The sequence below is a fragment of the Typopeltis vanoorti genome, chromosome 9 (assembly GCF_054136105.1).
Source record: "Typopeltis vanoorti isolate ZY-2024b chromosome 9, IOZ_Tvanoo_1.0, whole genome shotgun sequence".
Lineage (NCBI taxonomy): Eukaryota > Metazoa > Arthropoda > Arachnida > Uropygi > Thelyphonidae > Typopeltis > Typopeltis vanoorti.
The window spans coordinates 95,393,928-95,421,492 of record NC_143557.1 but is presented as its reverse complement, the minus strand read 5'-3'; the positions used below and the strand labels follow the sequence as shown (position 1 = coordinate 95,421,492).

The 27,565-nt window shown below is 34.2% G+C and overlaps 1 protein-coding gene across 1 annotated transcript in view; it reads right to left on the bottom strand.

The window, feature by feature from the left end:
• Positions 1-1,365: 1,365 nt before the first annotated feature.
• Positions 1,366-27,565, bottom strand: part of LOC150103270 (zinc finger protein 236-like) — a 236,553-nt gene continuing 210,353 nt past the window's right edge. Inside the window, exons 11-13 of the mRNA XM_090398431.1 lie at positions 25,729-25,922; positions 8,194-8,476; positions 1,366-2,777 (exon numbers count right to left, since the gene is read on the bottom strand). Of these exons, the coding sequence (XP_090254557.1) occupies positions 1,423-2,777; positions 8,194-8,476; positions 25,729-25,922 (1,832 nt within the window). The 3' untranslated portion in view covers positions 1,366-1,422. The remainder of the gene's footprint in view (positions 2,778-8,193; positions 8,477-25,728; positions 25,923-27,565) is intronic.

The following is a 27,565-nucleotide window of genomic DNA, read 5'->3' as shown; positions in this document are numbered from 1 at the left end:
GTATTATCTGAGGTGTTCATAAATTGAAATATAACATATTTCAGTGATTTTAGCCTTGTATCCTGAGATTTGATCTAAAGATTAAGTTTTAAATGCTAATAAGGACTGGACATAATTTATCTTAAGAAATCTAGATACAAATTACATTATTCTTGTATAAGTGTCGAAGGAGAATTTGAAGCTGTTAATTTTGCCAAGGAAAAACTATTCTATCTCAACATGAGAATTGACTAACTCACTTTATTTGAAAAGTGCTTTATAAAACCCAAATCTTTCCAACCAAATTTCCACTGTTATTCTTCTGACTCTCCTATAGAGGTGTGCTTAACTTTTTTTCCATGATTAGGAGCAAATTGCTTATTATTCATTGCACTAAGGGTCCTTTATATAAACTGACAGTACTAACAAATCATAATGATAATAAAATAAATAAAAAATAACAAATTTGTCGCACTCTGTATCTTTTTCGAAAACAATGACCAGTATAAAAAAAGTGATTGATGTGAGAAAATATGTTAAAGAGTATTTGTATGAAAAAAATTTGAAAAAATGAAATAATCACAAATTCTGATAATAGTGAATATAGTTTTTTTTTTTTTTTGAATTTGTTGCTAATGAGACTGGAAGGTTTCAATGCCACTAATAAGAGTTAAAAACTTTCCACTTACACTAATAACGCATTATAAAGAAAGAAATTTTATATGTGGATTTCATGTTTTACTATAAACTATTTAATAAAAAAAAATTTTGAAATACCACATACATATATATATATATATATATATATCTTTATATAATTCACCACTGGTATAATTTTAACATCAATAAGAAACTGTCTTATATTTTTAATGTATGTATATTTCATTCTAATTCTAATTTATATTCTATAATCTGTTTTCCTCTTTTCTCAAAAAAAGGAGTTGTTTTAATTTTATTCCTGATTTAAATAATGAAATAAGTTACTACAATAAATGGTGATTACCGCTAATGTCCTGTCCAACCATGAATAATTTCAGTACAAAGTACAAAATAAATAGGTTATATTCACATATAGAACTGTATGATGAACTATTACTACTATTAAATTATTCAATATCTCTTAATAAATCAGAACAAAGATCAAGCTCTGTTATGTTTATAGTTATTCAAACATATAACAACCATTAAACCAGCCTTTTCTTTTTACATGGCAAAAATATATATACAAGTCTCTTCTAAAATATAAAACTTTACATATACATAATGCACATTATGTACAAGATAATGAAATAAATCCAGCAAGGCTGACTAGATTTTGTAGAGATTGAGGCACTGAATGTTTTCATCACAATAAAAGTGAGATCTGATACTCCACATGAAATAAAAGTGATGAAGCAATGTAAAGTTTCACTGCATCAAAACTACAGTAAATCAAATTCTTTGCTAAGAACTCTCAAGGTGAATATCATTTTTAGAATGAGTTCGTGAAATATGTACACTGAGGTTCCCTTTTTGAGAGAATGACATGGAACAATGAGAACATTTATAAGGTTTAACACCCACATGCCTCTTCATATGAGTTTCAAGAGCATTCTTTTGGTTGAAGCTCCTGTTACATTCTTTACATACATATGGCTTTTCTGAAGTGTGAGTTTTTATATGCCTGTCTAACTGGCACTGTTTTGAAAAACTTTTTTCACAATGAGGACAACTGTGAGGTGCAGCACAAGGTTTGATAATTTCTTGTTCATGTGTTAGAAGATGCTCTTTTAAGTGATAAATTTCTTTGAATACCTTGTCACAAATGTTACACGTATGAGAATATTCTGCATCTTCAATTGTGACAATCTCATTTGTAGAAGGCACATTAAGCAGGTGAATGTTTTGAATTATGTCAGAGTTTTCAGTGATATTAATAGCACTGTCATCAATAGCAACAGCATTCTCTACTATTCCAACTCCTATATTTTCCTCTGCCAATCCAAGTTCCCTCCGAATTAGACAAACTTCTTGGTTAAGATGATTTTCAGTTGTACCTGTGATGATGTCAGATGCTACAGACTGCTCCTGGGCTACTAATTGATCCTTGTTATGCTCCTCACTGGTAATGACAAAATTAGTGGTCCCTTCAACTACATTTACATCAGTAGTTCCAACCTGAGTATCAGGATTAAGAATGTGCTGCTGAGATTCAAGTGGAATTCCCAGCGGATGGATGATGATATTTGAGTTAATTGGAATTGTACTTGGTGATGTAGGAATATCAGTCCCAAGTGTAGCTTGTATTATAGATGAATCAGCATTACTTGTTTGACTGGATGCTGAATTTCCAGCCACTGATTCAGGAAGCAAATTAGGAGTAAACGTAATATTGATATTAACATGCTGCTGAAGTTGCTGAAGAAGACTGGCATCAATCTGTACAGGTTTTGACAAAAGAACGGGATCTAAGCCTGTTATCTGGATACTCTGGCCACCAAGAATTCCAGGAGCTAGTTGTAATTGAATACTTTCAATACCTTGGGCTGCTTCAGAAGGAGGTAATTCTGAATTTATTCCTGCTATTAAACTACTCAAGGCCTCAGCAGGAATGGTAACATTGGAAAGTCCCATATGTTGGTTAGCACTATTCGAAAGATTGGAATGCAAAAGATTGGAAGTAACATCTTGTTCAACAGCAACATCTGGCTGTTTTCGCTTTCTAGAAGCTTCTTTAAAATGGGTAGCAATGTGACTTTTGCGATGTCCTGAAGTTCTGAACCGTAAATCACAATGCGGACATTTAAATGGCTTTGCACCTGAAAAGACAAAAATACATAAATTAAAAAAAAAAAAAACATTAACACTTATTAATCATATGAATTCAATTTTTAATCCAGCATTATTTTTAAAATTAACAATTAATTTAGAATTTAAAAGCAACTAGATAAATATCAGTCCATTTCTACATATGATCAAGTTGTACTAAAAACTGAACTCAAGTATCATCTTTCCCCAAAAAAATTTCTCTTTACAATTTACATTATATGATAATAATAATTTCAAATGCTAAGTTCTAAGTCAAAACTTCAAAGTGGGAATGTTTAATTTAACTACATGTGAAATAAGGCATATGGATTTATTTATTGTATTTTATTTTTTTAAGAGCTAGAAGAGAAAAGTGGATTAGCGCTGCTAACACAAACATGTTTTCCATGTTTGGCACTAGTTGTTATGCTAAACTACTGAGATTAATTTGAAGATGTGCAACTGTTCATTTATATAGTCAACTGTAACTGATCATGCAGGACTGAAGAAACAATTTGTTAAAGCATAATTCACTGTGTGAATTTTGGAATAAAGTGTATCCCTTCCACTCTCAGAAGTATGGTGTTTTGTCATTATTTTTGAATAATCTTCCAATCAAATATGATTCTACTCTTGCTATAGCAAACACTGTTATTATAAATTCACTATAGTCCACCAAAGAATCATACATACAATGTTCTGCAAAAATAAATTCACTATAGTAAACTGGTTCCTATCAGTTTTTCATATTGAGTCAACTATATTCACACAGGACAGAAACATCAAAGATTGTTGAACAACCCTTAGAGAATCAATATCATACATACATATAGCACAAAAAAAAAAAAGTACAACATATTCTAAACATAATATTCAAATAAATCTGAAACAAGAAATCCTTCTGAAGTAAATTCAGGAGCACAAGATATAATTAGTTGGTTAGCAGTTTGTAGCATCATGATTACTATATTGCCCTGCCATAACTGCTGATATGTCTTTTAAGACTATCCAGTAAGTTTATTTCAGATAATGTGAACCCTATATCATTCACAAGATAACATTGTCTGACTGAAATAAATATTGTGTTCATATAAAAAACACAATATTGGAATAGTACAAATTAAGAAACAATACTAAAATAATTTAATATACCAAAAAGGAATAAGTAAAAAGCAAAGGAAGGTGGAACAGAAAAAGGAGGGATAAGTAAACAGTTCAGTTCAAAACAAATATAAGAGAAGCAAAATAATAAAATCATTATTCTGTTACCTATTCTTTTTACTAAAGAATAGTAAAACAGAATCTGGTTGGTTGGTTAGTTAACTAAGGATATATTATTATAATTAGGTGACACCACCAAAGAATCCAAGGACTTATTTCAGGAGGGAACTTCATGACTTATTTTTCACAGTATTAACACCACCACACAATTTTATAAAAGAGATGTTTTATTAACGCTTATATTTCGCTGATTTTTCAACTCAGCATCATCAGAGCACAACACACTTGTACACGCGACAGTGAGTGCGTGAAACAATATAATTGCAAAAGACAAAAAAACTAAAGTCCTACTTTTGGCTCCCTCTAACGAAAAAAAAAAAAAAAAAACAGTTATGCAGGAGTTTTTCTTAGGATAACAGTCTCCCAAATTTTTGGCAAATTAATGCAACCATATTTGTTAAGGTTGGGAGAATTCTTCAAAGCCATTGCTGACTCAAAAAATAATATTTCAGATCTATAACGACTCCTAAATAGCACATTCGTTTTCCTCCATCTAATCCTGTGTGAAGGAGTGTCCAAAGCATGGTTCACAGGAATAGATGGAGGAAAAATCACACAGGATTAGATGGAGGAAAACGAATGTGCTATTTAGGAGTCATTATAGATCTGAAAGATTATTTTTTGTCAGCAATGGCTTTGAAGAATTCTCCTAACCTTAACAAATATGGTTGCATTAATTTGGAAAAAATTTGGGAGATTGTTATCCTAAGAAAAACTCTTGCAGAGCTTTTTTTTTTTTTTTTTTTTTTTTTTTTTTTTTTTTTTTTTTTGTTAGAGGGTGCCAAAAATAGGACTTCACATCTTTTGTAATTACAGTGGTACCTCGCTAATCCGAACTAATAAAAACCATGCTCGTTTGGATTACGGAAAAGTTCAGATTAGCAAATTTTCCCCCCAAGATACAATAAGAACTAGCGTTTAAGACCAAAATAATCAGATTCTAATGGGAGATGAATTTAATTCTGTAAATAAATGAAGTAACTGATAGAAAAAAAAAGCTATTGTACTGTAATGTAAAACTTAAAAAAATAATACAGTATACAATTTATTTTAGTAAAACATTTAGCTTGTATGTACCTATATTGTTGAGGATTCTGATTTAATATAATTTTTTGTGAAAATTGTTTGTTTGTGAAAATGGTGGTGGTGGTCGGCAGTAGATGGCGCTGGTGTAGATGATGAAAGCAGCTGCGGTTAGCGGAGTGGTGGAGACGGAGAGCTGTAGAGCAGGTGCCCTCCTTCGATGAGTCTTTGGACTCCCTGGAGGTACTATGTAATAATAATAATAATAATAATAATAACTTAATTTGTGTAAAAAATATCACTTTCTTGTACACAACACACACAAAAAAAGTTTCCCAAAATAACACAAAAGAAGTTTTATTTCTTTTCATGAAAAAGTCACTGATTTTCTTTTGCTTCTTGAAAGCTAAACTTTTTTCAAATGCTTCTTCTCGCAGCTGCATTAGCAATAAAATTTTGTGGAATGGCATATCATTCTGCTTAGCCCATTCTATACACATTAAAACTTCAGCATCTGAATTGATTTCAAATTCACTTTCGGTTCTACCTGTAATCCATTCCGTAACATCTGTTTGTGAAATTTCAACATTTGGATTTATATTCTAAACCAAATTATGCATTTATTTAAAATAAAGAGCCAATAGGCTTCATTTCGGCAATGTAAAACATTATTTAAATTAAGGGGATATTAAATCCCACATTGTTTTAAAAATGAATAAGAAACTCAAAGATCGGAATCAAAGAGTTTCATGCCGAATATAGTAACTATAAATGTATTGGCGACTACTAGCGTAAGCTAAAGCACGTAGTTCAAGTACATAGTACAAACTAGGGCAACTCATTGCAAAGGTGGAGAAAGTTCTGATCGCTATTCTTAGTATATTTTTAATACTAAGAATAGCGATAATTTATGGGTGCACCTTTTTGACAACTCGTATAGCAGAGTATATAAGGTCTTTTCGCTATACCCTTAGTATTATACTTTGGTCTAGCTACTCACTGATGAGATCTCAATAAAGATTGAAACCAGTTTGGATAGTGACCTCCCACCATAATGTATAACATCATACATCTCCTAGGAGATGGGTTTTACATTATGGAAAATACTAAGCATAGTGATCAGAACTTTCTCCACTTTTGCAACGAGTTGCCCTAGTTTGTACTACGTACTTGAACTACGTGCTTTAGCTTACGCTAGTAGTCGCCGATATGTTTATGGTTACTATATTCGGCATGAAACTCTTTGATTCTGATCTTTGAGTTTCTTATTCGGTTTTAAAACAATGTGGGATTTAATATCCCCTTAATTTAAATAACAAATTATGCATGTTTTAAATTTCCTCTTTTTGTGTATCACTGTAGTTATACTGTACTATAATAACAATAAAATAAATAATAATAGTTAAAATAATAATTATTAAATAAAAATAATAATACACAAAATAATAAATAATACATAATAAATAAAACTTTTTTTTTTCTTTCAAACCGCAGTTCGGATTACTGGAGGGTTCAGACTAAATAGGTTCGGATTAGCGAGATACCACTGTATATTGTTTCACTCACTCAGTGTTGCGTGTACAAGTCTGTTGTGCTCTGATGATGCTGAGTTGAAAATCAGCGAAATATAAGCGTTAATAAAACATCTCTTTTATAAAATTGTGTGGTGTTGTTAATACCGTGAAAAATAAGTCATGAATAATCGTCAACACCTAAGCTTATCTGTTAGATTCAGGAGGGAACTCTACTCCACTCCGCTACATGTCTCATCGTCTCCTCTACTACTTAATTCTCCAAATACACACAACTATACTACTACGATAACATCATCTACTGCCCATCACCAACATTTTTGTTTGTAAATTGTACGTGTTTGCATGGCTGAGTTTCCTGCATATGGGATAAAAAAGTCCACGTTCCAGGGAGAAAAAAACCTGCTACCTCCGTATGAGATCAGCTAACTCACTATCAATTGATAAAGCCCATAATGATATGTCTCATCAGGACAAGAATCAAACACAGATCTTTTCCAATTGCAGGGTGCAATGTTCCACTGTTCTTCCAACTGCACTACAGAGGTGATAATTAAATGAATGTATAGTTATCTATTACATGCTGTTACAGGAGTCAGATGACATAAGTCAACCAAGGACCATTTAAACTGAGGTTTGGTTATTTAAAGGCTAGAGAGTCGAGAAGTCATTGTATACTAAAATTTATTAACACCTTATCGGTATTGTAACACAAAAAATGCAATTATAGCATACAGATACAGTTGCATCTGTGTGCTACTTGTTATCATCAAAACTTAGAACACAAATTATTAAATTGTTTACAAAAGAATCAAAAGTTATATACAAATCAATTACTGCAAGAAATAGAGATACAAGATATTTTGCTGGTCACATGCAAATTGAATATATTACTTACAGTATATGTAAATATGATGTATTGCTAGAAAAGGTTGTAACCGTAAACAAGTTATTTGATTTTAGCTTCATGTAGCTGTATTTAGAGGTAGTAGAACAATAACTGATTACTCAACTACTTGCAAATTCTACCAGAAGTGCAATAGCTGACAAGCAATAATGTTAATATTAGTATTTAACCTGATGAGAAGAAGAAAACACCAATTCATTTTCAAGAGTACATCCAAAATGAGTAGGCTACTTTTTCCCAACAAAAGGTCTTTAACATTGTATAAAGAACTCTCTTATAATTTAATTATTCATGCTAATTATAAAATTTATAATTATTAAAAGAAGGGAGGATTACAAAAATTAAGACAAGCTATTCAAGCAGGGATGCCAGATGAAAAAAAAAAATCTTTGGAACTTGTGGACTAATGACAATAAGCAACTGATTATAATTTCATAATCCATAAAGCTTTCTTTCTTGTAGTTATAACATGCTGTTCCAAACATTTAAAGTATCTTACATTCCATTTCTGTATTTGTACACTTGAGTTTGTTTAGTTCTTAAAGTAACTGGTATATCAAGAAAATCTCAACTGGACAAGATTCCTCTGCAATCTATATTTTAATTTTAGAAGAATCTTGTCTGGTTGAGAAATATTTATTCTCAATTAAATAGAAAAAGATGATTTCAAAGTATTGTACATACCTGTATGAAGACGCATATGGACTTTGAGACTACCTTTAGTAGCAAACAGAGAATTGCACACATGACAAGAAAAATTTTTCTCTCCAGTATGGATTTTTTGATGACTATCAAGAGTTGACTTCACTGTAAAGCTTTTGTTACAAATCTCACAACTAAAAGGTTTTTCTCCAGTGTGAATACGTATATGTCGTACCAGATCACTGGGCTTTTTGAAACTCTTAGGACAATGTTCACACTGATTCCGATATTTTGGTAGTCGTTCCTGTTCAGCATGTTTGTCTTGCTAAGAAAGAGAGAAAAAAAAAAAAAATAAAATAAAATAAAAGTCACCCAATTATCAAGTGCGACACAAGATTCTTTATCTCTGCAAGCACGCGTGCACACACACACACACACAAAATTACTGCTGGAACAGAGCAGATTTTTTTTTTTTGTTGTTGCTTCCACCCACGATTGGTTATTTGCAAGCCTATAGTACATTTTGTACCATGGGTTGGTTAAGGATTTTTTTTCTCTATTTTTACCAATTTTATACACACACACACACACATATAATATATATTTTTTTGTATATTTCTATTTTGTATATTTTTATTTATTTTTTTTACATAGTCCAGAAATCTCGCTCTAGTGATTAAATATGGAACTTTTTCAAGCCATTTTAGGCCTCCAATATATATTTTATAAAATTGTTGCAAGTGAAATTTTTCAATATATGACAAACAGAGAACTAGGGCCATCTATGGAAGTTGGGTAAGAATGTGGTTAGTAGGGATGTACAGACCACATTTTTTGCATGGAGAGTGGTGAGTGAGTGGAATGGATTGCCAGAATTGGTTGTAAGCTCCTTGATGGTGAATGAATTCAAGGAGAGGTATGAAACGATTTGTGTGTATGATGGTCGATTTGGGTCCCCCACAATGAGTTTCCAGACTCCATAGAGATACTGTAAAATAATAATAATAATAATATGCATGGTTGGTGGTCTTACACCAGACAATGAAATTCATCTTCCACCTAAAGACAATCACAAACATCCATGCTTACATTTTCGAAACCTGTAGTCTGTTGGTTGGAGAATGGTTATGCTAACCACTCAGCCAACGAAGCTGCAAGCACAGGCAGTTAGAATTACAACACATTATTCAGAAGAAAATTCATTTACTACCTAAACTCACTGCTCTTTATAGCCTACAGAAATTGTAATACCTAATCCACTTACTATGATGAATTGGAACGAAGCAATGCTAACCAATTTTCCTCCTACAAAAAATTGTTGATCTTTGTTGAAATTATAATGATGTAATAAAGTAATAAAGATAATAAAAATGAAGTAATAAAGAATATGTAAAACAAAGTGTTTATGATCTTTCTTTTTTTTTCAAAAATTACACTGAATGCACATTCTGTTTGATATCTGTTTGGCATGAGTGTCATCTTGTAGGCTCGTTGCTTTACTCCCAAGTACATACTTGTCATTAACAGGTGGTATCAAACTTCACTTTTCTAAACTGAAAAAAAAATAAAAATAAAAAAAAATTTCCCATACCTCTGAAAACCATGGGGAAGTGGATTTGACTGAATTTTTTTTTAATGCATTCCCAAAAGAAAACTTGTGATAATGCAGACATCACGGTAAGTAGTGTCACAGTATGAAGTACTCTACTGTATTGTCATTTTAAATATAGGTAAAGGAAATACCAGTATTAATGTCAATTACAAAATATTAAAACAAGCTGAAAGGAAATTAAACTGAGAGACCATTTCCAAGCAAATTGAAAAAAAGTTCCAATATAAAAATCCATAGATGAGTCAATAATTTGTTAATGAAAATGAATGAACACACCTGAATGACTTCTGAATTACCATGCAATATGACTTCCTTGGTCTCTCTCTCTCACTTCCTTTGTGCCTCTCTTTTATTTTATCATCTCTGCCACACTACATGCCCCCCCCCCCCCAGTTACTTTGGCTCAGACTTTATCCTGTGAAAGAATACAAAGGCATGATATTTCCTTCATTACTCCCCTTGCAAATCACCCCTTTATTTTCTACTCAACTGCATTTCAATCTGCATGCTCTTTCTTGACCTTCAAATTTTTGTACCCTTTATTCATATCATTCACTTCTCTGTTATCATGCATTGGCATGGCACTTCTGGTACTTTCTTTCTGAACACTTTCAGCACACTCTTTTACCATTTTTGCTTTCCACCTACAAACCTCTCACGTTGCTAATGAGTATATCATATATATAGAAACACGACATCTTAAAAAGTCTGATATTATACTCCCGAAACAGTATCTTGGCCAACATTTCCCTTTTTTGCTTAAGTGCCATTTATCAAAATATGAAAGTCATGTTATTTTCTGAATACCATTTCCAAATCACAGAAATAATAAAAACAATCTAACGTGAGAATTTTGTCCCTGGGGGGGGGACAAAGTAGCCAGAAGATCATGTGCAGTATACAGAGCATAAATCAGAAAGAAAGGAAGGAAGGATATTTTCATTGGAAAATTGCTGATTACAAACAGAAACCACTTAGTGATTTTTCATATATGTTAAAACAAGTTGAAAGGAAATTAAACTGAGAGACCATTTCCAAGCAAATTGAAGAAAAGTTCCAATATAAAAATCCATAGATGAGTCAATAATTTGTTAATGAAAATGAATGAACACACCTGAATGATTTCTGAATATGATTTCCATGCAATATGACTTCCTTGGTCTCTCTCTCACTTCCTTTGTGCCTCTCTTTTATTTTATTGTCTCTGCCACAAGGAGACAGCGACTGATCTCTGCTGTCACGGTGTGCCTCCAGTCAAAGTAAGCAGAATGTTCAGAGCTCACAAGTGACCCATGTCACTTATTTTGGTGGAAATTCGAAACTCACACAAGAACATATATGATTTAACATCGATCTGTGGGCTCAGGATAATGCCTGAACCTTTAAGAAAAAGAACATCAGCAGAGCAGTGGCTACATTTTTTTTTTTTTTTTTTTTATAGATTTTTAACAAGGAAACATTTTATTTTATACAATTTTCTTTTCTGATATTTTGGGAAGGTAACATGAAATGACAATCCTGGTATTTAGGCTTATACGTTGATTCTCCAGCATAGTGTTGTTTAACACCCCTGCCGAGGTGGATAAATAGTGAGACCAAATTGCACTTCTTATTCATGTTATTCACAACAGGTATTACAGAATCGTATCCATATTTAGCTGGATGTCTATAGACATCCTGGTCAGTTGAGGTGGGGGGGAGGTTAAGGAAATTAACAATGTAGACTAGATAATAACTAAAAATATTTAATTATTAATTCCTTATTTTGCTGAAGTTAAATTGGATATTCAGGGATTAATACACTGGTATTAAACATGTGCATGCAGGCACACTTCAGTAACAAAGATAGAACTGGAGAGATACAGGATGCCCTAAAGTTCTATAATTATGCCACTTGTTGGCTTTGGTTGGGTGTTCTTGGCTGTTGGGCTGATTGCTGCAATGAAGGTTTCCCCATATATAGTTTGAGGTAGTTTGATACAACCATATTTGTCGAGGTTAAGATAGTTAGTAAGAGCTAGATTTGAGGAAAAGCATCTTGAATTTAAATTTGCTTCTGTGGAGTAAGGTGGCATTTTCCAATGAATCCTGTGCTGGGTATCTAGAGCATGGTCTGCTAATCCTGAGCAGCCATAGTAGTGGAAGCAGATGTAATCCAGGTGCTACGATATACGGATATTGAGTGTCCTACCAGTTTGTCCACAGTATCAATGGTTACAACTGCAGGGTACCTGGTACACTCTGGGTAAATCCAGAGTTTGTAACTGGTCTTTCAGAGAGCAGATAAGGGTTGCTAGCTTTTATTGTGTGTGGTTTATAAGTGGTCACAAGATTGTGCTTTTTTTTTAAGATCTTGGCCATCTTTTCTGAGATGCCATGAATATAGAGGATGGTGATGGATTTGTAGTAATCTATCTTTGGAAGGGAGGGGTGTGTGTGTGTTAAAGTTCTTTTTATTTGGTAGGAGGTGTAGCCATTGGTCAAAAAGGTGTTTTTTATGTGAGCGAGTTCTGCATTGAGTGGAATGTTATCTGAGCAAATTAAGTTTTCCTGGTGGACTAAGTTTTTATAGTTCCAAATTGTTGGGGGGGGGGGTGACTGTTGATGGATGTATTTACCTACGTGTGTGGGTTTTCTGTAGACTATGAAAGTCAGAGATCCATTTGGTTGTCTTATAACTAGGGTATCTAGGAAGAGCACATTGTTGTTACTTTCTATTTCTGTTGTGAGTGTGTAAGGTGTCCTGGCCATGCGGCCAAATTATGAACACATCATCCACATAGTGTAGACAAATAATGGGTTTAAAGGGGGGGGTGGGAGAATTTAGGGCATTCTTTTCAAATGTCTCCATGAAAAAGTTACCCAAGGGGGGGAGAAAGAGAGGAGCCCATGGCTGTATCCTCTATTTGTTTATAGAATTTTCTTTGCCAAACAAAATAGCCCGAGTTCATAGTGTGAACTGAAGCAGAGCTGAGATATCGGAAGGAAATTCTGCTTGGATAAAAACCAAGGTGTCATTAAGTGGAACATTTGTGATAAGGAGAAAACATTGAAACTAACTATTAAGTCAGTTGCAGAGCATGAGGTCTTGTACGCTGGACTTAAAATGGGCTGAAAGAGGAATCTATTCTTGTTTCTGAACAGCTGAATGCTGTAATCCTTGGCATAACATATGAGGAAACTTGTTCCAGAGAACATGGGGAATAAAAGAAGAGGAAGTAAACTTGGTGAGTTTGAAGTTGGACTTTGCACGGATATTGGCCAGCTGCTGCTCACATGCTAAATTTACAGGAAGTGAAGAAATATTGGATGCCAGTTCAGCTGAACAGCACCTCTGAAAGTGCTATAGAACATATACTTTTTCTACAGTTACCTCAATAGCTTTACTTTAATCTTTAATCACAGACAGGGCCAGCAGAAGCGGGCAAGCAGAGCATGTGGGTGCCGCTATGAAGGGGGCGCAGGTGCCGGGGCACAGTTCATAAGTTCATTTTTAAGAAACAATATTTTTATCATAAAAACAAAAAATTTAATATTGATCATTCTTAGAATGATCAATATTAAAATAAATAAGGCCGGATACAATGAATAAAAATTAAAAAAAAATTGTATATTGTCCTGTTTATTTACAATTTTGCAGCGAGAGCAGGCTAAATGCTTGCCTGCAGAATGTTGTGTCTACTGCAGTCTATCTAAAGTGAAACGGTGAACAGTTTTTTATGTGCAGAAATGAATTTTCATTCAAAACATTTGTTGCTAGTTAACCAGTCATATGGTATGCATCTCAGTAGGCTACTGACAGTAGCACAGTGCGGACTATTATTTCGTCTCTGTGTCGTGTTGTGTAATAATTTCTTGTGGGTATAAAATAGAAATGGAATCAAAAATTTAAAAAAAGTTATCCGGTGCACAAAATCATAAGCGTCATGCTGCAAAAGAAGCAGATATTAAGAAACAAACTGGGGCTCTTAATAAATTTGTTAAAATATTCTGATGCAGATTGTAACCAACTCGATACATCAGAAATCAGAGTTGAAGAACTGTGCACATCATCCAGTTTGCATGAAAGTACTATTGCAACTATTGAACAAGATAACAAGACCCATGATTTAAGTGAAAAATAGTTAAGAAAAGATTTTGTTGTAGTTGACCATGAAACTAACACATTGTTAGTCTCTGTAAATTTAGAAGAACCAGGTGAATGGGGAAATATTGATGAAAAATTACGAGTTGTTTTAATTGAAATGGGGCCAGTTCAAAAGAAAAGTATAATATATTCCAGAGATACATATGGTCGTAAATTTGGCGACACGTATTATAATAGAAAAATTGAAAAAACGGGGAGCTCGTGCCAAGAACATGGCTCATTTATTCCAAAACTTTAAATTATGTTTTTTGCTTTTGTTTCAAACTTTTCGCACCTACTGAATCAAGTAGTCTTGTAGAAGGTTATAACAATTGCAGAAATGTAAGTACAACTTTGCATAAACATGAGACTAGTTTAATTCACATGAAAAATTTCTTAAAATGGAAGGAACTTGATAAAAATTTAAAAAACAAAACTACTATTGATTGCCAGACTCAAAGCATGTATGAAATGGAAAAGAAACATTGGCCAAGCGTTTTAGAATGCTTGATTGAAATTATAAAATTCCTTGGTAGCCAAAATTTAGCTTTTCACAGATCATCTGATAAATTATACGGAAGGAATAACGGCAATTTTTTAAAATTAGTCGAACTGTTTGTGAAGTTTGATCTCGTTATGGAAAATCATGTTGAAAGGGCCCTACAATGAAACAATAGAGTACATTATTTGAGTAAAGACAGTCAAAATGAAATATTGGAAACGTTAGGTAACACAATCAGGGATACAATTTTATTATCAATTCAAAAATCTAAATATTATTCCATAATTTTAGACTGCACACCTGATGCAAGTAAAACAGAACAAATGACCAATATTATTTGCTTTGTTTATTGTGACAATGGAATTGTCAAGATCAGGGAAAACTTTTTAGGTTTTGCAGATATATCAGATTCCACAAGATGTGGTTTATGTGCAACAATAATGGAACAACTGGAAAAATGGGACATTTCCATTGAAGATGCGCGACGTCAAGGGTACGACAATGGGGCAAATATGAAAGGGAAAAAATGTGGGCTCCAAAATTTGCTTTTGAACAAAAATTCTCGAGCTTTTTACGTGCCATGTGCTGCTCATACCTAAATTTAATCATTAACGATGCAGCCAAAGTGAATGCAGATGTAATTAATTTTGCAATTATTCAAGTTGGGCAATCCTTTTAAACTTCATAAAAAATTAACATTGAAACAGCCATCAAAAACGCAATGGGAAAGTAAAATTAATGCAATCTGCCTTCAAAGATATCAATTAGGAGAAATTTACGATGCACTTTTTGAAATTTTAAATAATGAAATTCAGCTTGAAGCACAAACATTATGCTAAAATAGAGGGCTACAAATTTATTTGCTCTCTTATAACTTGGCATGATTTACTTAACAGAATAAACCCTGTGAGTAAAATGCTTCAAGACAAAAATATGATTACCCTTGCTTTAGAATCTATCAAAAACTTAAAAATATTCCTACAAGAGTATCGATCAAATACAAATTTTAAAGAAGTTCTAAAAACGGCAAAAGAACTGAGTGAAGAGGTGGATGGAGAACAAGAATTTAAAACTGGTACGGAAGTTCAACAATGAAAGAAGACACAACAATTTGACTACAAGCATCATGACGAAATGCCACAATCGCCAGAAGATAAATTTAGAGTGAATGTGTTTTATACACTTCTAGACATTGCAATGTGTTCGTTAATAGAACGTTTTGAACAACTAAAAACATATTATGATAATTTCAATTTCTTGTATAGATTACTACAAATTAATAACAAAGATTTATGAAAAATACGGAAAGAAAAGAAAAGAAAGACGTAGATGAGAAATAGTATGCTGTTTGAAAAGAAAGATTTATGGGTCCATTGGTGACAGCAAGTTGTGGAGAAGGTGGCATGATAAACTTCACTTTATGACAAATAGTCGAGAAAGCATGGAAATATAACAGAGATCTGTATTTAAGTTTTGTCGATTTGGAAAAGGCATATGACAAGGTGCCAAGAGAGATGCTATTCAATACGCTACAGTTATATGGTGTCAATGGGGCATTATATCAAGCAATACTTAGCCTTTATTTGAGTTGTAAGTCAGCAGTTAGAATTGAAGGAATTATTCTTGTTGAGAGGCTTATACGCTGGTTAAACATGATAACTAATATTTAAGGAATTGGCAGCATATACTAGAAATATAAATTAAATAAACTTTAATATATACTTTCCGATATTTCGGCAAACGTCATGTTGCCATCTTCTTGGGAACTTAATACAAAGACACGTGCACACAAGTACTACATAACAGCAAATGAGAACTGAAGCTAGGAAGCTAACGTTTTCCTAAAGTCCTGATGGTGCCCCCTGGCGGGCTATATTGGTGGTTCTTGGCCTTTGGGCTGAAGTTCTTCTGATAAATGTTTCCCAAATTTGGGGCAGTCTCATGCATCCAAATTTGTTGAGGTTTGGCATGTTCCTAAGGGCTGAGGCTGATTCCATGAATAGTCTTTCATACTTGAACTTGCTGCAGTGTATGACTGTGGCTTTCTTCCATCTTATTCTGTGGCGAGTATCCAGAGCGTGGTCTGCAAACCCAGAGTGGCTGTACTGGTGAAATCAGATGTAATCCTTGTGTTCTGAGATTCTGATATTTGCTGTCCTGCCTGTTTGGCCTATTCATGGAATCAGCCTCAGCCCTTAGGAACATGCCAAACCTCAACAAATTTGGATGCATGAGACTGCCCCAAATTTGGGAAACATTTATCAGAAGAACTTCAGCCCAAAGGCCAAGAACCACCAATATAGCCTGCCAGGAGGCACAATCAGGACTTTAGGAAAATGTTAGCTTCCAAGCTTCAGTTCTCATTTGCTGTTATGTAGTACTTGTGTGCACGTGTCTTTGTATTAAGTTCCCAAGAAGATGGCAAAGTGACGTTTGCAGAAATATCGGAACGTATATATTAAAGTTTATTTAATTTATATTTCTAGTATACGCTGTCAATTCCTTAAATATTAGTTATCAGAATTGAAGGAAGTAATACAGGAAGATGGTTTAATGTTAAATCTGGTGTGAGAAAAGGATGTACATTATCCCCTCTGTTATTCATTATCTATATGGATCACATTATGAAGGAAAGTGGTATTAAACATGATATCAAAATTGAACATGTTAATGTCAGCTCTTTGCTTTATGCGGATGATGTTATACTTCTAAATAAATCTGCTACAAGTCTGCAAGATTCTCTGACTAAATTGAATAGCTGTTGTAATAGATATGGTATGAATGTCAGCAATAAAAAGACAAAGACAATGAAAATAGGCAGAATCATTGAAAATGTCAACTGTGTTGTGAATGGAGAACCTGTGGAACAAGTAAAACATTTCAGTTACTTAGGCACGATTTTTACTGAAGATGGTAAATTAAATATAGAAACAGACAACAGAATCAGCAAAGCTGGTATAGTAGGAAGTCAATTGAATAACATATGGAATAAGAGAAAAATTAGTCGGAACACTGAATTAGCTGTATACAAGACAGTGTTCAAACCAGTTTTAACTTATGGATCTGAGAACTGGGTCAGAAGTAAAACACTTGACCAAAGACTAGAGACTGCAGATATGAGAGTCCTGAGAAAGATTATAGGCATGAACAGATGGCATCAATGGCAATATCATATTAAAAACAAGGATATTAGGAAAGAACTTGACATTGTCAACATCCAGCAATGCGTTAGCAGAGCTAATCTCAGGTGGTATGGTCACTTGAACAGAAAAAAGTGTTCTCTGCCAGGCTGGCAGCAAAACAACCCAGAGGAAGACCAAGATATAGGTGGATTGATATGGTACAAAGTGCCTTAGACGATAGAAATATAAGATCTGATAAGGTTGGAGCCTTGACAAGTAACAGACTGATTTGGAGGAAAATTGTAGATAGGAAGTTATGTAATTTTTTTCATGTAGTACTATCATATCCTGTACACCCCTTGAGGGTACATGGCAGGAATTTGATGATGATATATATATATATATATATATATATATATATATTAAAAAGCAGAAGTGATAGGGTACATCCTTGCAGTAACTCCTCTTGAAGTCTTTAAATTCTGATATTTGTTCTAATTTGACTGCTAATTTATTTCCTGTGTATATTTGTTGAATAGACTGTAAGAGCTTGTTTGGTATATTTAGATTGGCTAATATTTTAAATAATTTTTATCTATTAATTCTATCAAAGTTTTTTTCATAATCAATGAAGGCCATGTGTGTTTCTTTTTGGAATTCTCTTCCCTTTTTGATTAATAATATACATACAATAAAAGCATTAAATATTTAAAGATGTTGAAGGAATCAAGATGCATTTTATTTTTCCATCTCTTTAACAGAGTACTTTAATGAGGGAAATTAAGTTCTGTGTGAAACTACAACTTGTGGGATCTTCTGCAACACATTTTTGAATAGGCAATATCATAGCTTTCAATGGACACACTTGAGTCCTTCCTACATGCATTTCAAAGTTTTGTGTCATGCTATAATTAAGTTAATACGTTAGTACTAAGCATGTCTTTTTGCTATTTCTTTTAACAACTTACAAACTGCTACAAACATTAGCAGTAACTAAATATTGTTCAATCTGCATTCCATTGATAACTTGAACTTTCAAACTTGATCAGAATAACAAAAATTGTTTAAGATATTTTCAGACATTTCATCAGTTCATGTTATAACTAACTGAAAGAAAAGTCATGCTTTTCAAGTGAATGCGAGTTGTCAATTTCATACTTAGGTGACAGAGCTTTTTCTACCAGAAACTCAAAATTTTCATTCAGCAAAATAGACAAACAGCCAAAAGAACACATGCAATTTGTATAGCAGACAGGATTAACCAACCTATCATGAATAATAATCAGTTTTCTAATAAACATGGGCTGGAGGTGCCAGGTCATTTTTTTTTTTTTTTTTTCACTCAAGAAAGGTTGTAAACTTACAGTATTATAAGCACCGTGAGTAGACTAAAGATTTTTTTTCTATTTTATCATCATCATCATCAAATTCCTGAGATGTACCCTCAAGGAGTATACAGGATATGATAGTACTACATGAAAAATTACATCATTACTAACTTCCTATCTACAATTTTCCTCCAAATCAGTCTGCTACTTGTCAAGACTCCAACATTATCAGATCTTATATTTCTATCGTCTAAGGCACTTTGTACCGTATCAATCCACCTATATCTTGGATTTCCTCTGGGTCATTTTCCTGCCAACCTGGCAGAGAACACTTTTTTGCTAATCTTTCCTCACCCATTCTGTTTAAGTGATCATACCACCTGAGATTAGCTCTGCTAACGCATTGCAGGATGCCGACAATGTCAAAGTTCTTTCCTAATATAATCATTTTTAATATGATACCGCCATTGATGCCATCTGTTTACGCCTCTAATCTTTCTCAGGACTCTCATATCTGCGGTCTCTAGTCTTTGGTCAAGTGTTTTATTTCTGACCCAGCTCTCAGATCTATAAGTTAAAACTGGTTTGAACACTGTCTTGTATAAAGCTAATTTAGTGTTCCAACTAATTTCTCTCTTATTCCATATGAATTTATTCACCTAACTTCCTACCATACCAGCTTTGTTGATTATGTTGTCTATTTCCATATTTAATTTACCATCTTCACTAAAAATCGATGGGATAATGTATATCCTTGTCTCACCCCAGATTTAACATTAAACCATCTTCCTGTACTTCCTTCTCCAATTCTAACTGCTGACTTACAACTCAAATAAAGACTAAGTATTGCTTGATATAACGATCCTCTGACACCATACAACTATAGCGTTTTGAATAGCTTCTCTCTTGGCACCTTGTCATATGCCTTTTCCAGATCTACAAAACTTAAATACAGATCTTTGTTATATTCCCATCGACTTTTCAACAATTTGTCTTAAAGTGAATATCTGATCCTGACAGCCTCTATTTGGCCTGAATCCACTTGTTCATCACCAAGCTTTTCTTCCACAATTCTTCTCAACCGTTTCTCAAGTATACTTGCATAGATCTTGCCAGAAACACTCAGTAGGGAATACCTCTGTAATTCTCACATTCAGTTTTATTTCCCTTTTTATATATGGGTACTATTAGAGCTCTACTCCAATCACCGTGAATTTGTCCCTCTGTCCAGGCTTTCTGAACTATGCAGTGCAGCCACTGTAAGACTTTTATACCACCATACTTCAGCATTTCTGGTCAAATATCATCTACTCCTGCTGCCTTTCTACATTTCAAGCCTTAGATGGCTTTTTCTACTTAAAGTATGGATATGTTGTATTCCTGACTCTATGAATGGTGAGTGTTTTTTACCACTGTGCTATCACTGCTTGTTTCATTTAGCAATTTTTCAAAGTAATTACTCCATACTTCAAGGATTTCTTTTTCTCCTGTTTTCATGTTGTCACCTTCATCATCTCTAACTCCTTTTACAGCACTCTTTCCTCCATTTCTAAGCTTCTTCAACAACCTCCAGAATATCTTACCACCTTCTTGATATTTATTTTCTATATTCTTGCCAAAGTCCTCCCATGACTTTTGTTTAGCTAGTTTTTTTACACAGTGTTTCGCTTTCTTACATTTGTCTCTGTATTCTCTAAGAGCAAAAGCTGACTTATTTGCCAGGAACTTTTGATATGCTTTCTTCTTTTCTTTCACTGCCTCTTTAACTTCCTGTGTCCACATGGAGTTCTGATTTTTCTATCCCTTGCAGACTACCTCACCACATGCCTCTCTGGTTGAATCAATCAGGGTTTTCTTCAAGGCTTGCCACTGAATCTCCAAGGTTTGGTTCCTGTTCTCAAACTCTTTCATTTTTTCTTCAATAATCTTTGTGTATTTTAGTCTACAGTTCACATCTGAGAGCTGCTCAACTTTTATTTGCTTTAAAACTTTTTTACATGTTATTCTTTCCTTTTAGTGGTTACACGGTGATCAGCATTCATTTTAAAAATTTTATGGAATTTACAACCATGTTAAAAAAACTTTTTTATTATCCCGACGTTTCGATCTTCACATCAAGATCATCATCTGGAGCGTACATAAGTATACAGAACAAGATGAGTTACATGATTAACTGTAAGCTAGAGAAACAATGATTTGATCACATGTTATTCTACTGACGTGACCTCTGGTGATAATATATATATATATATATATATATATATATATATATATATATATATATAAATAAATAAAATAAAATAAAAGATAAATTTTTACATCAAGCTAAATTCTATTTTTACAATGACAGGAATAAACATTCTTTTAGGTGGTTTTCTTTCAGAAACAATTCGTGTGCTATATTTAGTGTTACAATTCTTATTTTTTGATTTACAATACTGGATTTTCTACAGTCTTGGTGAGGAAGGTCGGATATATATCTTCCAAATGTTTCGGATGTTTAAACCATCATTGTTGTTTAGATTGTGGTTGTTGCTGATAATCTCACAGGCTTCCTCTAATTTCCATTCATACCATGTTCTAGTGTGATGTAGACAGCTGGTGGTTTTCCAGTCAATTCTGTGTAAGGTATTCAGGGCATGATCAGAAAGGCCAGCTTCACCATAATTATTATATTTAATGTGTCGTTTATGTTCTTTTTGTCTAATAGGAATAGTGCGTCCTGTTTCTCCTATATATGGTATGTTGCAAGTATAATAGATCCGGTATACTCCAGGGTGAGCTAGTGGAGGGAGTGGGTCTTTGGATGAGTTGAGTAAGATTTTTAATTTTGCAGGAAGTTTAAAGGTGGTTTTGAGGTTGTACTTTTGTAGTACTCTGTTTATTTTGTCTGATTCATGTCATTGTAAAAATAGAATTTAGCTTGATGTAAAAATTTATCTTTTATTTTATTTTTATATATATATACACATATTTTTTTTTTCACTAGAGGTCACGTCAGTAGAATAACATGGGATCAAATCATTGTTTCTCTAGCTTACAGTTAATGATGTAACTCAGCCTTGTTCTGTATACTTATGTACGCTCCAGATGATGATCTTGATGTGAAGATCAAAACCTCAGGATAATAAAAAAATTTTTTACATGCTATTCTTTTCAATATGAAATTCAATTTTATCCTGCTCAAGACTAAATAGTGATCACTTCCAATTTCAAATCCTCTGTACACTCTGGTGTCCTGCACCAGGGAGAAAACATCACTATCAACAATAACATAGTCAATGAGACTTTTCTTATTCCTTGCCTCTTCTCTCCATGTGAATTTGTGCACATTTTTATGCTGGAACATGGTGTTAGTAATAACCAGTCCATGTGCTGAGCAGAAATCCAACAGGTATTTGCCATTATTATTAGCTTTGTTCTTTTCCCCAAATTTTCCCAAAATATTTTTGTATGTCTCACAATCATTTCCTACTCTGCTATTTAGATCCCCAACAAGGACCAACTTTTCCTTTTTCATTGTGTAAGTTACTTTTTCTAAAGCATCAAAAAATTCCTACACTTCTACCTTAGTAGAACCTTCTGTGGGACCAAATAAGTGTCATTGTCCAATTCCCCATTCTGATATTAGCCCACATCACTCTACTTGAGACTACCTGCCATTCAAGAAGATTAGCCTCGTATTTTGTGTTGAATACTATGACTACTCCTTCTTTTCCTTGATTGTCATTGCCTGAATATAACATTTTGTATTTATTGCACGAGTATGGTTGCCCATTAGGTGACTCCTCCATGAGTAGGCCCATCCCCTGTCCTGTCCTTACAAATAATGGTAACATTATAGAGAGCCAGATCATCACTTGGTTTCAGGTATTGAAAGAAGAAGCATATTGGTTTATACTTCTGCAAGAGAGCTTTGATATCAGAATCCACAATTCCATTGTAGGAATATTTCCATTATTTATTTTTGGTGCTATCATCTGGCTTCTTATGAAGAGTGGTTTTGTTTTCATTAGTCTTTAATTTTTTCTTTTTTGAGAATTGCAGGTGGCCAGTACTCATCATTTCTTCTTCTGGAAAAATATCCAAGACATCATCAAATTCCACTCCTTCTAGGGTACTTGGTATATTGATTGTTTCTTCCTGAGGGTGTGTGTGTGTGAGGGGGGGACATAGGTGTCTGTGCTATTTGTCGATGAACCATCTAATAAGGGGTGGTATCATCTGGATGAATATCTTTGATCCCCTGTGATGCACGTTCCAATATTTTTTAAGAGGATTTTGATATAGTGGGACCTTTTTTTGGCATATCTTCAGGAGTTCATAATGATTTCTCTTTCATTTGCTCAAAGAAGATAGCAAACAAATCATATCTTTCAGGGATGTTGTAGTTGTGAGAAGGTGGGAATGACATCCTTGTCAATGTCTCGACTGAAACTTTCTTTGCAGTGGCCTTCTTGGAAGGTTTAGCAGATGTAGTTACTACTGTTGTGGTATACTGCTCTTTGCCTCCTAGTATGTGATGCATTGCGCTGTTTTTTAACTTTTGTATCTCCTTTTTGTCCTTCCACCTCTGCCTTGCTCAGGAGTATGCCAGGTGGTCACCCTCACAGTTAGAGCATTTTGGTGTTTTGCTCGCACAGTCTTTATTTTCATATTCTTTACTGCCACACTGGGCACAGAAGGCAGAACCATGACTGGCAGTTTGAGAATGACCATATTTCTGACATTTAAAGCACCACAAAAGGTCTGGAATATAGAGCCATACTGAACAGTTGAGATATCCTGCTTTGACAGATGTTGGTGGTTTTTATTTGTTAAAGGTAAAGATGATGTTTCTAGAGGGAATGAACCAGATGCCTATCCCTATGTATCACTATGTATCTTCTTATGGCTGCCACTCCTTGGTCCCTGAGTTTCTTTATTTTACATGATTAGGAACAGTGGCATATTTGTTGCAGAGTCTGATGTTTTTTTGTTTATTACTTTGCTATTTTGCATGAATTCTGTGGTTTCAGTACCTGGTTGGGGATTGTTAAGAGCTCCTAATAAACACAAGGTTCTAGAAGTATTCATTCTCAGGAGAAGTTGGATTCTGTGTCCAAGTTCCCCATCCACCATGAAGCCATAAATGGATACCCACTCACCAGTAAGCAATGACTGTGCTCGGGAGTGGAACGCCAAGGTTACTCAAGACACTATACTATACAAGCACAACTGCAAGCCATGTCTCTGCTTCCGGACCATGGGGTAGGAGATTTACTGCAACACCCTTGACCCTTGGTATGCAAGGGTGATCCTGGCTGGGTCATACAGAACTGTCCATCTTGCTTAAGCAGAGGCCAAAGTAGTGCAAGACTACCATGATAACCTTTGCCAGATGTCCACAGGTTGCACTGCACAGCAAAATACAATGGCAAGGTGTTAGATCCCAGTGATGGTGGTCTGGAAGACAGAATAGTAAAAAAAGGCTCAGGAGAAGTAGAGCAAAGAATATGGGAAAAAAAGCATATGAAAGCAGACAAAGAATATGAATGAAAAGGGGCAGTACCATCACTGGGAGGTTCCCTCCACCACAGACAGGTTGGTGCTCACATGGAGGGGTAATAATAATAATATTATTATTATTGTGATTGTCTGTGAAAATAGTGGTGGTGGTTGTGGGCAGTAGACGGCTTTGGTGTGGATGGTGAGGTTTGCCGTAGTTAGTGGAATGAGTAGTAAAGACAGAGTTTTAGAGTGGGTGCTCTCCCTCGATGAGTCTTTGAACTCCCTGGAGGTGTAACATAATAATATCATATCAATAATATTATAATATGGTATTTCCATGGAGTCCAGAGACTCATCGTGGGAGACCAAACTAACTATCATACACACAAAACCTATCCACCTCTTCTTAAACTATCAGGGAACTCACAACTAATTCTGGCAATCCATTCCACTCATTCACCACTCTCCATGCAAAAAATCTAGTCAATACACCCTAGTTCTCATATTTGTTCCACACTTAGAGCAGTAATTGAAACAATAAGGAAACTCAGTTTTATTGAAAGAATGTGTCACTCATTCATGTTTACTAACACCGTTAAATCACTATATTACAAGTATGTTAGTCCAAAATTCACTTCTACATCAACATTATGGTTGCCTAATAAAATAAAAGCATATATTTTTCAAGTTTGACTGCTGCCAAACAAAAGATACCACTATACAACATTCAATATAAATAAGTTAAGAACTAAACTCCTTTTTCTGAACCTTATGAAAAGGCTAGGGTTTTAAAAAAAGGAGTTTAGTTTTGATCTCATTCTCATATTCCAACTCAGGAATAATAATAATCAGACTTCCATAATTATCTGTCGAGATGGTGTTAAATGCAAATTCCTTCCTCCATACTCTCTGAAACCCCTATAGTCATTTAAAACAATTATCACAGAGCAGAATACTTTAAATATCAGTGACAAGGCATGCATAGATGGATGTGAATTGATTAATTGATTTGGGGTTTTATGGTGCAAGGACAGCAATGAATGTGAATGGTCTCAACGTTGACATATTTTGAAAGAGATCAGAGTCAGAAGCATATCTATTAATCTCATAATATGCAGCCACACATTTTCCAGTTGTTAAAATATTTTTTTATCTCTGCCAAGTCCTTTGATGATAAATAGCAGCTAGCCTAACACCAAGTGACTAGTTAACAGAGATGAGTGGACTGTGATGTGAACTGAAAAATGTGTGATCCGAATTATATAAATTACTGTATATTATAAAGACAAATATTCTTCCTGCCAAATCAGGAAGAATAAATCATTTTGTAAACACATGCTAATAGATTGGCATCCTGTTGATAAATAACCAATAAAGATTTTATTACAGATTATTACCTTAATTTCACTAATTCGGTTCTTTTCTGCTGCTGAAGCTATTAGAACCTTCTCTGAAACAGAACTGGTTTCATCAGGATTCTGTTTAGCAAGTTCTTCTGCTTGTTCATCCGACAGCTGCACTACCTGAATTCGTCCTTTTTTAGAGGCAAGCCTAGTGTGATCCATCATCACTCCCTTAGATGATTCACCATCTGTAAATAATGATGAGGTAAGTTTTTTGTGTATATACATATTATTATAATTTCTCAGGCATCTCTATGGAGTCAAAGACTCATTATGGAAGACCAACTTTAACCATGTTCACACAATATCTATCATATTTCTGCTTGAACTTATTCACCAATGAAGCACTCACAACCACCTCTGGCAAATCATTCATACCATCAAAGTAAAAAAAAAAGCTAGTCTTAACACCCTTGTATAACTACACCTGTGATGGCTCGTCCATAAGGGCTGTATTGAATGCAGCTCCAGCATTGAGTATACTAGCCAGTACTACTCACTAGTATATTCAATGCTAGAGCTGAATTCACTGCAACCCTACAGGCCTAATGGACGTATCGCCACTGCACCACACTCATACAATTTCCAGTGGGTAACCTCTTGTTCTCTCCCTTCCTGCTATGTAATGAAAAAAGTCTTCAGTGTCAATCTTATAAAAATCCCTTTAATAACTCACATACTTCTCTCGTGCCCCCTCTTATTTAGCAAGGGAAGGTCATGTTTGAGTAACTTGCAAAGTATAGATTTTCTATCAATCCATTTCATGGTTGGACAAGGGGTTTTAAAAGAGGTATACCGTGAGTAGACATATTGATACAAAATTAATAACGGAAAAAACTCACGTACAAAGATTATTTAATAGTATAATTTTCGCCTGTGTGTCACAGGCATCTTCAGTACATATTAAGCTCAAATTAAACAATAACTGACAAATAACGCACATTCCTATCCCTTATGTACAAGGCATCAGTGAACGTACAGCAAAAGTTTTAAAACCGCTGAATATTTTTGTTGCCTTTCGACTGTTGAGAAAAATCTCCACCTTTCTCACTTCTCCTAAGGACAAGCTTCCACATCTTAATCATCCAGGTGTCTACCAGATTCCGTGCTCATGTGGATTATCTTATTTTGGACAAACAGGAAGATCTGCCTCTATTCGGCTAGAAGAACACCAATCTTATATTGAATACTTTAAACCTGAAAAGTCTGGACTTGCAGAACATGCCATCTTCACTAGACATAGAGTTCATTGGAGAAGGACAAGAGTTCTCACAAAAGTTAGTTCCTCATGGAACGCCTTTATAAAGAAACATGTGAAACTCTACTTCATTCTCCTAACTTAAACAGATCAGACGGCTTATTATATATTATATATACTATTAAATAATCTTTGTATGTGAGTTTTTTTCCGTTATTAATTTTGTATCGATAAGCCTAATATATAACCTCACCTAAACTACTGTGCATAGATATGGTCTCCTGGTTTCAGAGATAATGTGGATAGGGTGCAAAGGAAAATGTTAAAGATGATATTGGAACTGTGGAATGCAACTTATGAGAACAGATTGAGAATTTGTAGAATGCAGATCATAGCAAAAGGAGAAAGAGGAGTAATATGAGACAGACCTACAAACTTTTGAAAGATTCATACAGGATACCAACAGATGGAATGGCTCATTTTATGGAGGGTAGAGGGCAAGAGAGCATCCATGGAAGCTAAAAATGAATGCAGTTAAGAAAGGGATGAAAGCTAGATGGTTCTCATAAGATTAAAGAGGTTTTTAAAAGCTTATGCCTTATCTCCAGACTTTGTCATAGGCTTTTCCCACTT